Raw genomic sequence first — 15777 nt, 5'->3', positions numbered from 1 at the left:
ACCACACTGCTGGAACTGGAAGTGCCATGCCAGTGTGAAAGACACCAGAGCTCTCTGTGGCCCCCGATACAAAAATCACTCTAGAACTTGGCAGGTTACTTCCCGGGCTTTGGCTCCTGGTCATTCCTGGGAGGTCAATGACCTCAAACAAATTCCCCAGGTGACTAAAAGGCACAGTGCCCGCACGACACACTTCCCCTCTTCTGCTCTCAGGTTAAGCGTTGACACACACCCAGATCACTCCCGTTTGACCTCAGCCAAGGCCTGCTCCGACAGCAAACCAAACCAAAGCTTCTATCGATTGAATGAACAGAAAAAAGTATTACCATTCTGTACCTGCACAGTGAAGAGTATGGAATCAGAACTGTTCTAATCCTAACACCACAGTGGTCCCATTCATTATGTCACACCACACCCATTCCAAGGCCGGTTACTGAGGATTCTGGGCTGACAATTTTGTTCACCCATCATCAGGCAGGCTGTTTGAGAGCTGGAAAGTGAGTGTGACCCTGGGGTGGGGTATGCGGGTGGAGAGTCAGGAGAGATGAATAAGCAAGAGAGATAAAAGCTCTTCAAAACAGGTTAAGTCCTGCAGCGCAAATGAGCAAACCTGAACAACTCTCTTAACTCGATCTGAGTGGTGTGGGGGAGGCTGAATGGCGTCTCCAGGCTCTGATCAAATATTGACCCCATGCACTTGCTGGCTGGAGTTCAGACTAAAGGCCAGCAGCACTGCGGAGCCAATGTTTGCAGAGCAATTACTGCAGCCCAGTGCCTTGTAGGTCAGGTTGTGAAACAACCCTGGATGGAGCCAGGGCTTCAGACAGCCTTCCGGTCCTTCCTTGGAGGGTGGGGGTAGGGGGACCAAGGCAATGGGGGAGACACTTAACAGTGAAAGATCTGGGCAGTGAAACTGATACAGGCTGGAAGTGCAGCCCAGCCACCAACGAGAAGGCAGAGGTGGCCCTCACCCTGCTCAGCTGCATCTCCCAGCAACCCAGGTCCTTGGTATCCAGACGGACCTCCACATCCAGCCTTGTCCTGCTCAGCTCCTACTGGGACAGGCCCCTCTCCAGGGTAGGTGGGGCTATTTTTAGGAGAAACAAATTTCCACTTAGAAACAAGAGCCTCACCTCTCCCCTCTTCCCAACTTGGTATCTGAACGGCTCTCGGAAGCAAGCCCTCCGTGGAAAGCGGCCTGGTTTCCAGAAGGGGCGTCTGGAAGAGCCTTTGGGCTCAGCTCTTCTGTCCATATCCCTCTTCCTGCTGCAGCCCTATAAGATTTTAGTGGGCACCTTGATGAGGGGTTGGGAGGGCTGCAGGGCACTGCAGGGTGGGCTTTATAAAACCAGGCCAGCCTGCTGTGAGTTGCAGATGGACGCGGGGCAGTCCACTAGAGTTCTCTGTGATGACAGCAATGTTCTATACCACTCAGGCCATGGCCACCAGCCACTGTAGCTACTGAGCTCCTGTGCACGAATCATTAAGGGACTAAGATTTTAACTTGATAGCTAAATCTAGTTCTTAAATTAATTTAAATAGCCCAAGGTGGTGTTCAGCCTACAAGTTAAGATACCTGTGTCCGGCATGAGAGCACCTGGGCCCCACTCCAGCTTTGTGCTAGTGCAGACCCTGAGAGGGAGAGGTCATGGGTTCCTGCCAGCTGCAGGGGAGACTTGAACAGAGTTCCTGGGTGCTGATGTCAGCTCTGGCCACTGCAGGCATGTGGGGAGTGAAACAGCAGATGGAAGTTCTCCTACCCCCACCCCCGTTTTTCTGTCCCTAAAATAAATTTTAAAAATCAACAACAACAAAACCTAGGTCCCTAAAAGGTGGGGACTCAGCCCTCCAGAAAAAGAAATAGATACCTAAACAGCCACCTGCAGCTAGCGGCAGCCACACTGGACAGCACAGGTCTCAGGCCTCTGGGCTTGGTGCTTCCCAGGGCATTTACAGATATTCATGCATTTGGCTGGGGAGAGACTTCTGCTTTCATCAAAGGCACAAAAGAATCCCTGATCTCAGAAGTCAGAGTAGAGAAACTCGCTGATCAGTCAGATACAACCTGATCCCAGAGGGTGAGGTTCCCTATAATATGTCCACCGCACCTTTCTTTGTGACATGTGCAATAGGACGAAGTGTGGCTTGGCTTTTAGAAACTAGCATCCTTCTTCCCTCACTAAGCTGTAAGTCCCGTAAGAGTAGGAACCAGATCTGCTTTTGCTCATCCATGTATCCCCCAAGCCTGGCAACGAAAGAAGGGCTGAGGGAAGGAAGGAAATAAATTAAGGACACACTGCACCCCCATAACTATAGTTCTCAAATTCTGGGCAGTGGCTTAAGCTGCTGCTTGGGATGCCCACATCCCATACCAGAGTGTCTGGTTTGAGTCTCGATTCTTCTGCTTCTGATCCAGCTTCCAGCTATCATGTACCACGGGAGGCAGCTGGTGATGGCTTGGGTCCCTGCCACCCACGTGGGCGATCCAGATGGAGTTCTGGCTCTCAGCTTTGGCCTGGCCCACCCCTGGGCTATTACCTGCATTTCAGGAGTAAGCCAGCAGATAGAAGCTCACTCTCTCTCTGCCTTTCAAATAAAATGAAAATAAATAATTTTTTTAAATTCCCCCAAATTAAGGTGGGAGTGTGTGCAGCTGTATCACTCGAGGTTGCTGTCACCAACTGAGACCACGTGGGCATCTCCTTGGTCACCCCTCTCAGGAAGAATAAACCGTCCTTCATTCCATAGCACATTTACACCACAATCTAGTACTTATTTCATCTTTAACAGAATGACCTGCTTAAAAGTCTCTCTCCGGCCGGCGCTGCGGCTCACTAGGCTAATCCTCCGCCTTGCGGCACCGGCACACCGGGTTCTAGTCCCGGTCGGGGCACCGGATTCTGTCCTAGTTGCCCCTCTTCCAGGCCAGCTCTCTGCTGTGGCCAGGGAGTGCAGTGGAGGATGGCCCAAGTCCTTGGGCCCTGCACCCCATGGGAGACCAGGGTAAGTACCTGGCTCCTCCCACCGGATCAGTGTGGTGCGCCAGCCGCAGCGTGCCGGCGGCGTCGGCCATTGGAGGGTGAACCAATGGCAAAAGGAAGACCTTTCTCTCTGTCTCTCTTTCACTGTCCACTCTGTCTGACCCAAAAAAAAAAAAAAGAAAAAGTCTCTCTCCATTAGATACAGGCCCTGGAAGGAAACGACCTTGTCCTTCTCAGCTGTGTGTCCCTCAGCCTGTGCCACTTCTGTCCTGCAAAGTGCAAACACCTTGGAGGCCTCCGCCCTGGCCAATCCCATCTTCCCCTGAGCCAGCCTGGATTAATCATCTTCATCATTCCACCCTCACCACTCACACTCCCAGCCAGGGTATGGTGGCCAGAATGAGCCCACGAAATGCAGGACACAGAGCAAGACTTGAATTCCATACAAAGAATAAATAAATCTTTTAGCACAAGTACTTCCAGAGCTATATTTGGGACACACCTACACTAAAAACAGTATTCACTGTTTATCTGAAACCCTATTTTAATTGAACATCTTGTATTTATCTGGCAACTTTAATCCTGAGCCTCACAAACAGCAGGTGGCTAGTCAGTGAGGAATGTGGGTGCCAGGGGTGGGAGGGGGATGTGGATAAATGAAGCTGTGGTGCCCAGCACTCTGGCTTCAGGTGAGCCTGGGATGAGCAGTGGGCAGGTGCTCTGTGGTTTCTCTGCCTGCTTCCCCCTCCCCCCCAGACCCTACAACTTCCCTACCTCCCTATGAATAATCCCAATACCCCACTGAGTCCAAAGTACCTTGGAAAGGACTCATCAATGCCATGGGTCACCTCAAAAGGACAATGGCTCTCCTCCAAGCACAAGCCCCCCCAAGCTCCCAGCTTTTGCTTCCTGCTGGCTGCCCGGGTGTGTCTGAGATTGTGCCTTCCCAGGGGTTTCCTGAGAGCTCCCCAGGCAGGGCAGTTAGGTCTTGCAGGAAGCTTTGGAGGTGATAACCCTGGGATGTCCTGCTTTGCATCTTGGTTTGCACAGAGCAGGACTGTGTGATGTGGACACGCAGTGGAGAGAAATAGCAAATCCAAGTCTGGGCTTTCTGTTGAGATCTATAACACAGTTCCCTTCAACTGCTTCCTGGCCTCGTGGCTGTGGAGCAGCAGGGGCAGGGACAGCTGTCCCCCTCCCCACTGGTCCCCCCATAGAGGGGAGGGGCAGTGTGTGCTGGATCTACACAGGCCCCGTGGCCCACAACGCTCTGCTTGGTGTAGCCTTGCACAAGCTTCCCAGGTTACATTAGGAAGTAGAACCCAGGGCCTCCTGCTGGCAACCTGGCCTCCGTCAGGGGCACCAGACACCATCTGAGAAGAGAGAGGCAGCATGGAGAGACCCACGCTGGGGGAATCAGCTTATGGGAAAAGAGGACCCAGGGGTCCATCAGAGAGGTGTCCAGGCCCAGCACTGTTCTCTGAATGACACAAACAGGTCCCCAAATGGGGCCCACGCAGCACCAGTGGGAATGGAATGACCTAAATTGTTGAGTGGAGCAATTCTTCACTGGGGACCCACAGGCATCAGTGAACACCTGACCCGGGCAATAAAACTGTATGAATGCACCCGGGTCTGGGGAGGGGGCTTCCAGCAGATTCACAGAGGGTCTGTGGTCCCTTGAAGGCCCTGAACCACAAGTTGGCTGGTGAAGCAGCTTCCCCAAGCTGCCTTAGAGGCCTGGGCCCTCCGGGGCTCCAGAGAGAGGCTTGGCAGAAAACCAGAGTAAAACGTTTGCAAGAGCAAGCCCTGTGGGCCTCAGTCCACTCTCCCCCTGCCCCGTAGGCACATGCTGCAGAGAGGGGCCCACGACCCCCACGGTCTGAGTACTCTGGCTCAGGACTAGGTGCAGAGCAGCTCATTAGCATGGAGTGAACACCAGGAGATGGGCCCTGAGCCCCAGGCAACCCAGCGTCCTTGCCACCTGGTAACACCAAGCAACTCTGACAACTGGGAGTCAGGAAGAACATGGAGCAGCTCAAAAAATCCTTATGCCAACCCTAGCAGGTGGCTACTTTCCAAATCTCCATTGCACAGATGAGAAAAATCTGGCCTGGAGAGGTCCAGGGACCTGTGAGGAGTTACATGGTGACACAAGTGATGGGCCCCAGCCACTTTCCTATACAGGTTCTCAGGAAGCCGAGTGCCAGAGGTCGCCACCAACGACCAGAAGCGGAGTTAGCAGTTCCACTTGTTCTTCCCCAGAGGTGCCACGGTCTCAAAATCAGCAACCCCGATAAATAACAAAGTGTCAGAAATGAATGAATAAATGAATGCCACAAAAATGAAAATAAGTGCCACTAAAAGCCATCATGGCGTGCAAGGGGCTCATAATAATGCTACCATTAGCTCCAAGGGTAAAGTCAAGAGATCCAGTCCAACCCCTTAGCAAAGCATGTCCAGGGTGGCAGTGACCCCCAGCATCGAGACTGACCATGCTCACGACCATTCCAAGGGGCCAGCACCTCGCACAAGTGGCTCCACACTTGTGTCCCCCTCTCAGCACACAGGAAATGAGCCCTCCTGGCAAGGGTGGGCGGGGGGCAGGGAGAGGGGAAGCAGCATTCCTTTCTCGTGAGATTCTGCAACTCGGGAGGGGGTGGAGGGCCAGAGCAGGCCGGGGGGAAGAAAAGTGCTGGTGTGGACGTTCCCACTGGCTGGGAGCCCCCCTCCAGCTCATCAAGGAGCCCTTTCAGGGTTCCCTCTCCCCAGCCGAGTTACTTCCTGTCCGGCACAGTGCACCCATTGACGGACTATCAGAAAACCCCACCAGTTCACGCTGGAAGGACCCAAGAAGACTGGACAGAAGCAGAGGGGGACAGGAAGAAGGCAGGAGGGCAAGGAAGGGCTTTCAATCCCATATTCTATGGGATATTCAATCCCATGCTGTTAGATTAGGAGAGGATTTGTAATACCGGACGCTAGCTCACCCTCAGCTTGTCTCACTGGTGGAGCAGTAAGGACAATCAGACAAAATCGGGTGTTAGGGGGCCGATGTGCAGGCCTGGCCTCTCCAACACAGCTCGTCACTCACGGGCTACAGAGGAAGGACACCCTGGCTGTGAGGGCTATGAGCAGTGACTCTGCTTTGACTTTCTGTTGGCCTAAAGCAGGCTCGCAGCCCTGAGAAAGAACTAGAATATCTCACCTTTCTGTTGCTGGTGTAGGAGGGGCTGCTGGGCCACTCACAGTGATTCTCCCCTTCCCGGCACCTGCCTCTGAGACACAAGGGTGGGCCCCCTAGTGGCCATGGCTATGCTATGTGACTCCGCCACAGGCCATCCTGATTGGGTCAGAGAGGGGATGGGAACCAAGTTCAGTCAATCAGTCTTCCTTGGGATTAAGAAAAAATTTATTTATTTATCTATTTATTTATTTGAGAGAGAGAAGGAGGGAGAGAAAGGGGGAGAGAAGGGAGGGCAGAGACAGAGAGCAAGTGCACTCCCATCTGTGGGTTTACTCTTCAAAAGCTTGGAAGGCCAGTGTGGGCCAAGCTGAAGCTGAATCCGGGTCTTCCACATGGATGGCAGGAACCCAACTACCTAAGCCAACACCACTGTTCTCCCAGGGTCTGCATTAACAGGAAGCTGGAGTCAGGAGCCAGAGCCCGGAATTGAACCAGGCACTCTGACAGGGGATATGAGCATCGTAACCAGTGTCTTAACTGGCAGGCTAAATGCCCACCCCCTTCCCTGGGAGTTTTCAGTTTGGAATTGGGACAGAGTCCCTCTCCCTGAGGTTGGGACCTGCAAGATAAGAAATTCCAGAGCTGCTGACAGCCAGGTTCCTCAGGGTGTGGGCGAACAGAGGCTGAGAACAATGCGGGAGGGAGGCGGAGCTCAGATCGGAGGAGCAGACCATGCTTCTAGCTGTTCACCTCACTGTGCTTTCCAGCACCTGGCCAACCATACCTGCTTCCCGGCACAGCCCTTCAACCATGCCTAAGTCAGAGTGAGTATCCAAATGCCACTCGGGAGCAAAAATGGGCATCGAGGGGCTGCCTGCAACGGGAACTGTGGGGTCCAGGCGACCACCCCCATGTGAACACGCCTACGTGTATTAGACCCCTACCTTCCACACACATGCACACACTGGGTGGCAAGAGCCTTATTTGGTTAGACAGACGCAGTGGTATGCCCAGTTTGTGTCTGTAGTTCACGAAACTGCTTATTTCTGTTTCAGTCTTCTCTGCGTGTTTGCTTTTTTTTGCCTGCCATGGTGCAGCGGCTTGTGTCTCACCCTGGATGTTTATAGACTGGTGTCTGCTCAGCCACATGACACCCACGGCCATCTTCCTGCCTCTCTGCCACTGCTGGCACTCCCCACCCCCAAGGCAAAGGACGGTGACAAAGCCTGACTTTGAAGACCACCCCAGGAAGCCAAAAAAGCCCAGAGGGTCTGTCTGCAAGACCCAAGACCAGGAGCAGTCACATTTACGGTTAAGGGTGCCTCCACTGCCCCTCTGCTCCAGCCTCGCTTCTGACCCAGAGAACTCCGGTGAGGGCTCTCTAGGAGAGCGACTGGTCAGCCCTCCAGAGAGACACAGGCCACCACCCCAGCTCCGGTCAACTCACCTGCAGGTCGAAGAACTTGCTGTACCTCCGGTAGATGGTCTGGGAGGTAGAGTCAGACCAGGTGACATTAATGATGTATACCTGTGGAGGAACAAATAAAGGGCAGGTGAGCAGGTGACCAAGGCTGGGCTTCACACTGTGCGAGGCATCACTAACATAACTGCAGGGCTCCTGGGCCAGGGCCATTGTTTTTCTTGTCTCATCTGTTCCCATGGCATGGTGCAGTGCCAGGTACCATATGGATACTACAACATAAGTCTAAACACACACATACATACACACACACACACACACACACACCCCTAGAAGGGCATTCAATATAATGCTAAGGATGAGAATCTGAGGAAGGCAGGATTAACACAAGTGGTTTTAATTTTATTCTTTTCATGTATACATCTTTTATACAATGAGCATAAAATTGAGGTCATTATTATTATTATTAGGATAGCTAATTTCCATTGGTTCTCAAACATTAGCGTGAATGAGGCTCCAAGAGGGGCCTTCCAAAACTGCAGGCGCCTGGGCTCCCTTCTGAAATCCCGCGTACGCAGGCCTGCGTCTGGGGGACTGAGACAGCTACACTTTCAACACCTGCCATGTTCTGCAGTTGGGCCTCAGACCTCAGCGACTTCAGGTGGCCGCACACATGTCAGGGACGTAGGCATCATCTCCATATCCCTGAGGCTCACGCAGTGCCTGGCCCACAGCAGGTGTTCAGCAAGCACTCCCCTGCGGGGAACGCCGAGCTGGCCCCCTGGACGGGAAGCACACTTGCAGGAGATGCTAGCTCTCAGAGGACTGCAAGACGCTTCTCTCTGGGTGCCTCACGATGAAGGAGTTTCAGAACCAGGTCACCGGGGCCAGTGCTGTGGTACAGTAGGTTAAGCCTCCAGCTGTGGCCCTGGCACCCTATATGGGCACTAGTTTAAGTCTTGGATGCTCCACTTCTGATCCAGCATCCCTGCTGTGGCCTGGGAAAGCAGTGGGAGATGGCCCAAGTGCTTAGGCCCTTGTACCTGCATGGGAGACCTCGAAGAAGCTCCTGGCTCCTGGCTTCGAATCAGCCCAGCTTTAGTCACTGTGGCCATTTGGGGAGGGAACCAGAGGATAGATTTCTCTGTCTCTCTCACTCTCTGTAACTCTGCCTTTCAGATAAAATAAATAATCTTAATAAAAAAAAAGCTAAGCAAACAGGACCTTCTGTGGCCATCCAGAGATGGGCACTCATGACAGGTGAACCTGACCAGGAAGAAGATAAAGTAAAAGGCCATTCCTATTCTTACAAGTAAAAAATAAGCTGCTATTATTACAATAAATATGGATGTACCTGGCTTTGCTTCGCACCCATGTAAACGTATATCTCATACAATAAATTGCAAAACCACTTAGATCACTAAACGTTACAGAATGTTTAGGTAACTCAATGTTACTGCATGCCAGCGGAGGGCAAAACACGTGTGTATATTCATTTAATCTTCAGCCCAGTGAGGCAGCTGCCACACAGCCCCATACTGTACAGGAAGAGAGACTCAGAAAAGCTAAGTGGTTTGCTCAGGATCACACAGCTAATAAACAAGCAAAGGACTTGAACCCAGGTCTGCTGAGTTACTCTCGTGCTCTTCACCACACTGTATGTCTTAGTCCATTTCTGCTGCTATGACGGAATACCAGAGACCGGATAGGTTACAAACAACAGAAGGCCAGCCGGCTTATGGTTCTGCAGGCAGAGAAGTGCAAGAACACAGTGCTGGCTTCTGGAAAAGGACACTCCACGGCACAAGGCAGAAGCGCAAGCAAGCGGGGCGACAGAGATGGGAAACGGGGCCAAAGTCAGCCTTTTATCAGGAACCACTGCTGGGCCGGCACTGTGGCACAGGAGGTTAAGTCACCAACTGAGTGCTGGTCCAAGTCCCATCTGCTCTGCTCCCTGCGAACGTGCCTGGCAAAGCAACAGAAGACGGCCCAAGTACTTGGACCACTGCCACCCATGTGAGAGACCTGGATGGAGTTCCAGGCACCTGGCTTTGGCCTGGTCCACACCTGGCTCTTGCAGCCATCTGGAGAGTGAACCAGTGGATGGAAGACCTCTTTCTCTCTGTCACTCCTTCTCTTGAACTGTCACTCTGCCTTTCAAATAAATAAATAAATAAATAAATCTTTGGGGGAAAAAGAAAAGAAGCCCACTGCTACCATCATGACACCAACCCAGTCATGAGGACAGAGCCCTCCTCGCCTCACCCCCTCTGGAGGGCCCATCTCTTAATACTGATACAATGGCTACGACATTTAGTTAATTTTTATTTGAAAGGCAAAGAGACATAGACAGAGAAGGATCCCCCATCTCTTCCATCCTCTAAATGCCCACAATAGCCAAGGCTGGGCCAGCCCAATACCGGGAGCCTGGAATCAACCCAAGTGGCAGGGACCTGACTGGCCATCACCTGCTGCCTGCCATGGTGGCATTAGTGAAGATGGACTGGAAGCAGAGTGGCCAGGTCTGATCTGGGGTGTGGGCATCCCGCGTAGCAACTTGACCTCTGCACCACATGCCCACGCTGGCAGTGAAAGCTCAGCTGTGTGTTGGAGGAGACGTTCACACCAGGGCACTGGACTATCGCCCCATATGCACATTTAGGAGTGTGGCTATTTAATATAAAGATTCAATCAGGACCGAACGACGCCTTTCTGAATGGAGCTTTAGGTGGCCTGAAAGGTCTCTTCCTGCTGGGGAAGGGCACGGAGAGAAACACAAGGGAGAAAAGGCAGGTCTGAGAGCCTGAGACCAGCAGTTGTCAGAACTCGGGGGCCCACACAGAAGTCAACGGGCAGCAATGCTACAAAACCCTCCTGCCACAGCAGAGACCCTCATACCCCGGGACTTCCGCAGGGTATCGCAGCCCACCCCGTTCCCTCCGCTGTCCCCAGCTCCTTCTCCTTCACGCTCACCTCCACTTCCCACAGGTCCCTGTGCAGGAGCCAGATGCTGTTTTTGAACCAGGAGCTGCCTCCCTGACCTCTGCTCTAGCCACTGAAGGCGAGGCGGCCCCAAGTAGCCTAGCCCTCCCCAGGGCGGGTGGGCCTGCCCTTGCCTGCTGGGCCTCAGACAGTGGCCTTTCTCCTGAGCCAGCCAAGCAGGGCCCGGAGGAAGGGCTTAACTGAGGCTTAGCACCCACCCCCATCCTCCCTGGTAATTAAGGGTTTCCCTTCACCTCCCAGGGAGAATTCATCACAGGCTCACAGCCTCCCTCGTGGTAGCTAGGAGGATCCAGGGGGTGTCTCCTTGCACGGAGCAGGGACCCAGGGCCCAGGCTGGGGGTTGGCTAAGAAGGGGCACAGCCAAGGGACAAGGAGCAAGGGCTGGAGTCACTCCCAGCACGCTCTTTACTGGCCTTGAGAGCTCAGCCCGGCCTCTCAGACCCCCGGGCTCCTCCTTTACACAGTGGACATGGCCTTCAGGGCTACCAGGCCTAATGTCTTCACGGAACGGGGCGCTCACTTGCTGGTGGCAGAGCCAGGAGGGGAGCCAGGACCTCCCGAGTCCCCGCCTAGGGTTATGCCAGGCGTCATCAGAGCATGCCCCACTTGGACAAGTCCTTAGCCTTTCACTCTTCAAAATTATTGAAAATTCACAGCGAGTCATTTCTGTCAACCCTCGATGTGCATCCACACCACAGGCAGGTCCTCTGGAGAACCAGCCGGAGGGAAGGGGTGACAGAGCTGCCGGGCCACCCTCGTCAGTCACAGTCACCCAGCCAGGACACGGCCCTGCTTCTTCACTCGTCTGGCAAAAAGCGCCCCCGTGGACACCTTGCGCCCCATTTTCTCTGCCTTGAGCAGGTAGGAGTGGGACTCTGGCATGAGGCTAGGGGATGAGCCCGCATTCCCCCGTGTGGGAATTTGCCAGAGCCCCCTCCTCCCCAGCCTACCCTTCTGGACAGTCTAAATCCTGGTGAGGGGCCTCCCCGAAGACAAAGCTGAGCCAGGAAGGCGCTGTCCAGGCCCCTGGCTCTCGCCCTGGCAGAAGACTCCTCTGCTTTCTTCCAAATCTCAAGCGTCCTGGATTCCCACCCCAGAGGAACAGCTGACACCCCCAAGTCCAGCCCTCTCCTGACACCCGGGTTTCTCAAGTCTCTGTGAGCTGGCTCTACCCGCACTGGAAAGTTCAGAGATAAACCACAGAGACAGAGCAGGTGCCGGGAAGGGGGACAGGGCAGAGGTCAGCCAAGGAAGCCGGCTCTGTTTACGGAGCCTGCGTGACCCGGCAGCTGGGGCTCAAGAAAGGCTTAGCAATTAAACATCCTGCTTCCAAATACTTCACTTGGGATCAGGTTTCCCGGGTGGAGTTTCCCTTCCTTCTGGACTTAAAACCCCCGGATTCCGTTTCCCACCCCCAGCCCTTGCAAGCAGATGGCAGGACTCCGTGAAGCCGCCAGCTTGTCCAGGGCAGCCCCAAAGAGGAGACGGGGGTCTCTGTCCCCCCTGCCATGCTTGCCTTCCACAGAGGAGGGAATGGCCCCCTGGACACAGCCATGGACCCTCCGGCTGCACACGCAGCCTCACGCCTCGTCTGAGCGCTACACCCATCCCAGGGCCTCAGGCCTGTAAGCTGCTGGGCTTGTGAGACCCAGCAACGTCTGAGGCGCCCAAACCTGCTTTCCCAGTGGGGAGCTCCTGTCCTCTGGGAACTGTGCTTCTTTCTACAGGAAAATGGCCTGGGAGCCGATGAAACTGAGCACCAAGAGTGAGGCTCGGGCCGCTTCCCGTGAAAGGGCGTCCATGGTCAGAGCTGGGCTGTGACCAGTTAGCAAATGTGCAGCCCATTCACTCCTGGGAGGCCCTAGGACCTGCCCCATGTTTAATTAGAAAGCGCCAGTAAGTACCTGCCGCTCCTTTGGTAGACAGAAAACACGAGCGGCAGAGAGTTGGGGGCTGGAGGGAACCTTATATCTCCACGGCACTGCGGCTCAACTTACTGAGGAAGGACTTGTTTTCCCTGGACCACAGCCAGCGGCTCCTGGGCCCGGGCCAAGTGGAAACTCAGCAGCAATTTTCCTTCACCTGCTCGCACCACCAGGCAGCCTCAATCTAGGCCCACTGCACACAGCTGGGTGAGTTGTTCACTGCCCAAAGGTTGCCTGGCCAAGGGGACAAGTACAGGTGAACTCCAACCCATGCTCCACTCTACTAACTGTGCACCTGAGCACAGGGCTGCAACTATGCAGAGAAAGAGTTGCCTTATTCTAAGGCACACAGAACCTTGTTCCCCTACGTGGGAACGTTCTAGGGTCCCTGAGGTCACAGGGACTCCTCAGGACCAGCTCATCAATGTCCCCAAATCTTCTGGAGTCCAGAGATGGAGGAATGCCCATGTCTGAGACCCATTGCCAAAGGATAGGTCCCAAAAAACAGAATGAACACAATCCAGTAGCTTATGGGGAGTTCACATTTGGGGACATGATCACCACCACCCTGGCTCCCCATTGGAAAAACCCCTCGTGCCAAGTTCTTCCCCAAGAAGCTAATGGCAGTCCATCTAAGGTGCTGATCAGCCCTAGCCTTCCGAAGTGCTCCATTTTCTAAGCTCTGTCGCGGCAGCTGGGGGCATGCGTGTCCCAACTGTGACCAGGCTCCTCCAGATCCAGACCACCCAGCAGGGCAGAGGACCCCCCAGGCTGCTGTCCCCATTGCAAGTGGCCACAGCAAACACTGGGCACCTGCCTGCTCTCCTCCCAGCTGCGGCTCGCTGGGGGCGCCCATGTGACAGACCCCTCTCCAGGCCACTGGATGCCTGCTGAGTGCAAGCCTCCAGAGTCCTAGCGCCTGACCTGCCGCCCCCCCCCAACACTTTTGGGCTTCTGTCTCCTGCTTTTCACCATTAGATCTGCTTTTGTTTGCTAATCACTGGCAAACCCAATGCTTGACACCTGCTGTGTCAGTCCCTCTCCCTATTAGCACACTCTGTCCTCTCTTCTCCCTGGAGGCTCACAGGAGGAGGCCTGCTAGGCTCAGGCTACTCAAAGAGGGAAGATCCAGCAAGGCGATGAGAAGACACTTGGGGACTGTGCCCCCTCCAACCCCCAGCCCTAGAAGTCAAACCCCAGAGGCCAAGGTACAGAATACAAACACATCCAGCTTGGTGCAAGGGTCTTTGCCAGCCCCGAAGCAAGCTCCATAGTCTGTGGCCGCCCAGCTCAAGCGTTGAGCTCTCCGGCTGGGGCCCTGCTCAGACTCCAACTCCTCCTCCAGGGGCTGCTTGTGCCCAGGCTCCCGAGGGAGAGGACGCTGCAGATCTGGGGAAACACGGCCCCTCCTCCCTCAGGCTGACCACAGGGCTAATGACCAGGGCGCAGAATCCTAGGCTGCAGCCCACCCTCCTCCAGGCTCTCTCTGGACCTCCTGCTCACGCAGCAGTCACAGCAAATGCAGCAGAAGCGAACCCCAGAAAGGTTCTGGGAGCGATGGGGTGTGTGCCATATCAAGGCACAGCAGGGCCACTGCAGACCGGCTGAATGGGTCCTCTTCTGGGGGAAACAGAGAGAGAAGGAGAAAGAGACAGTGGGCAGACTGCTCGCTACATCAAGCATCCTGCAAGAGTGCATGGCCAGACCCACCCGGCTCAGGGCCTGCCTTTGTGTCCGGGAATCCGGGTTGTCCACTATTACATCTTGGGGGGAATGGGCAGGCGAGAGGGCCTGGAGGAAGCCTTCATATCACTTAAGTGCCTCCACATAAGACTCAGGAAAAAGAGGGCAACAGTAGGTACCTCACTTGGGGGCTCTGTGTGTTACCCCTTCGTTAGAACGGAAGCTCCCTGAAGGCAACCATGGCATCCTAACTTCCAGCACGACCCCATCAGTAAACAAGTGAGGAAGCAAAGCAACCAGCAAGTATCCGGTGGGTGCTAATGGTACCTGGTTTTGTGCCAAGCCAAAGAGAAGATGAGGACAAGTCCCTGACCTCCAAGCCCTCACAGCTGGACAGAGGCAGCAAGGCTCATGCTGACCAATCAAGCAAGGATCAGAATGGTATGAGACAGAGCAGTGGGGTGCTGAGTGAGCAAGCCCCAGAGGGGACCAGAGGAACTCCCCTGCTGTGCGGACTTGGCCCAGTGTCTCAGCCTGTCTGTGTCCGGGTTTCCTTAGCTGCCCATTCAGTGTGGTGACACACCCGTGCCTGGGGTGCTTAGCACAGGGCTTGGCACACAAGAAGCACCCAGTGCCTAATGGACGTCAGCTCTTCAGACACTCAGGATGGGGAAGGGAGTGACTTGACACTGGAAACAGAAATAGGAAGGGAACAGAAGCGGGATGTAGACAAACATGTGTGCACACTCGTGCACACAAACACACACGCAAAGCAGTGGTGGAATCACTAAGAAGCCTGGCCTGGGAAAGCAGAAGAGCGAAAAATAACCCGGCTGCCAGGGGCCTGGAAAACAAAGGGTGGGTGTGCTGCGGGCGGCTCCTCCGGGGTCGGGGGCTCTTTCTTTTCTCATGTTTCCTGGAGGGGGAAATGAGTGCATGAGCTAGCAGCTCCCAGGATTCACAAACCTGCACTGACGTAAAAGGAAGGCCCTGCTGTCGAAGCTCTGTCCTTAGGATCCCCAGATGCAGAAGAGCAGCATCAAGGGCCCCCTCTCGCCAGCCTCTGCTTATGCGCACATCAGCAGTAACAAGAACCTGAGGATTTATGTTCCAGGCATTGCTGGGAACTCTGTTCAGATGAGCTCATCTCCTCTTTACCACAGTTCTAAGAAGAAAGGACTCCTGTTGTCCCCGGTTCACAAGCAAAGAGACCGAGGCCTTCAGGGGTAACTGATCTACCCAAGCTCCTACCCAGAGCAAGTGACGAAGCTCAGACTGCAGTGTGGCCATTGACTTCAGAGCTGGGCCACTTCGTCCTCGTTAATGACCACACCAGAGGGCCTGGAACAAGACAGGTCCTGCCACCAGGGTCTGTCCTGGAGGCCCAGCGTGCTGCTCCGCCCACTGGTTGCTTCATGTGTGGTGGTCCGTGAGTCAGGCCTGACGCTGCCCACGCAGCAGGTGAGGAGGAGCCCAGGACAGGAGCCTGCCCTGTGCTGCATGGCTTAAAACCTATCAGATCTGCTCCCTAACTTACTGCTCTTTTGGGAGAGGAACACCTGCCTCCCCATGATGGTG

General features: G+C 54.5%; 1 protein-coding gene across 4 annotated transcripts in view; it reads right to left on the bottom strand.

Annotated features, from left to right (window-relative positions):
- The window catches only part of SH3PXD2A (SH3 and PX domains 2A), a 234593-nt gene that overhangs the window by 172623 nt on the left and 46193 nt on the right, over positions 1 to 15777 (bottom strand). For all 4 annotated transcript variants that reach the window (XM_089314355.1, XM_002718709.6, XM_002718708.6 and 1 more), the window contains exon 2: positions 7616 to 7696. In XM_089314355.1, the coding sequence (XP_089170481.1) occupies positions 7616 to 7696 (81 nt within the window). The remainder of the gene's footprint in view (positions 1 to 7615; positions 7697 to 15777) is intronic.

The sequence above is a fragment of the Oryctolagus cuniculus genome, chromosome 15 (assembly GCF_051225735.1).
Source record: "Oryctolagus cuniculus isolate XC-2025 breed Fujian yellow rabbit chromosome 15, ASM5122573v1, whole genome shotgun sequence".
Taxonomy (NCBI): Eukaryota; Metazoa; Chordata; class Mammalia; order Lagomorpha; family Leporidae; genus Oryctolagus; species Oryctolagus cuniculus.
The sequence above is the reverse complement of the archived record's forward strand: the minus strand, read 5'-3'. Positions and strand labels throughout refer to the sequence as shown.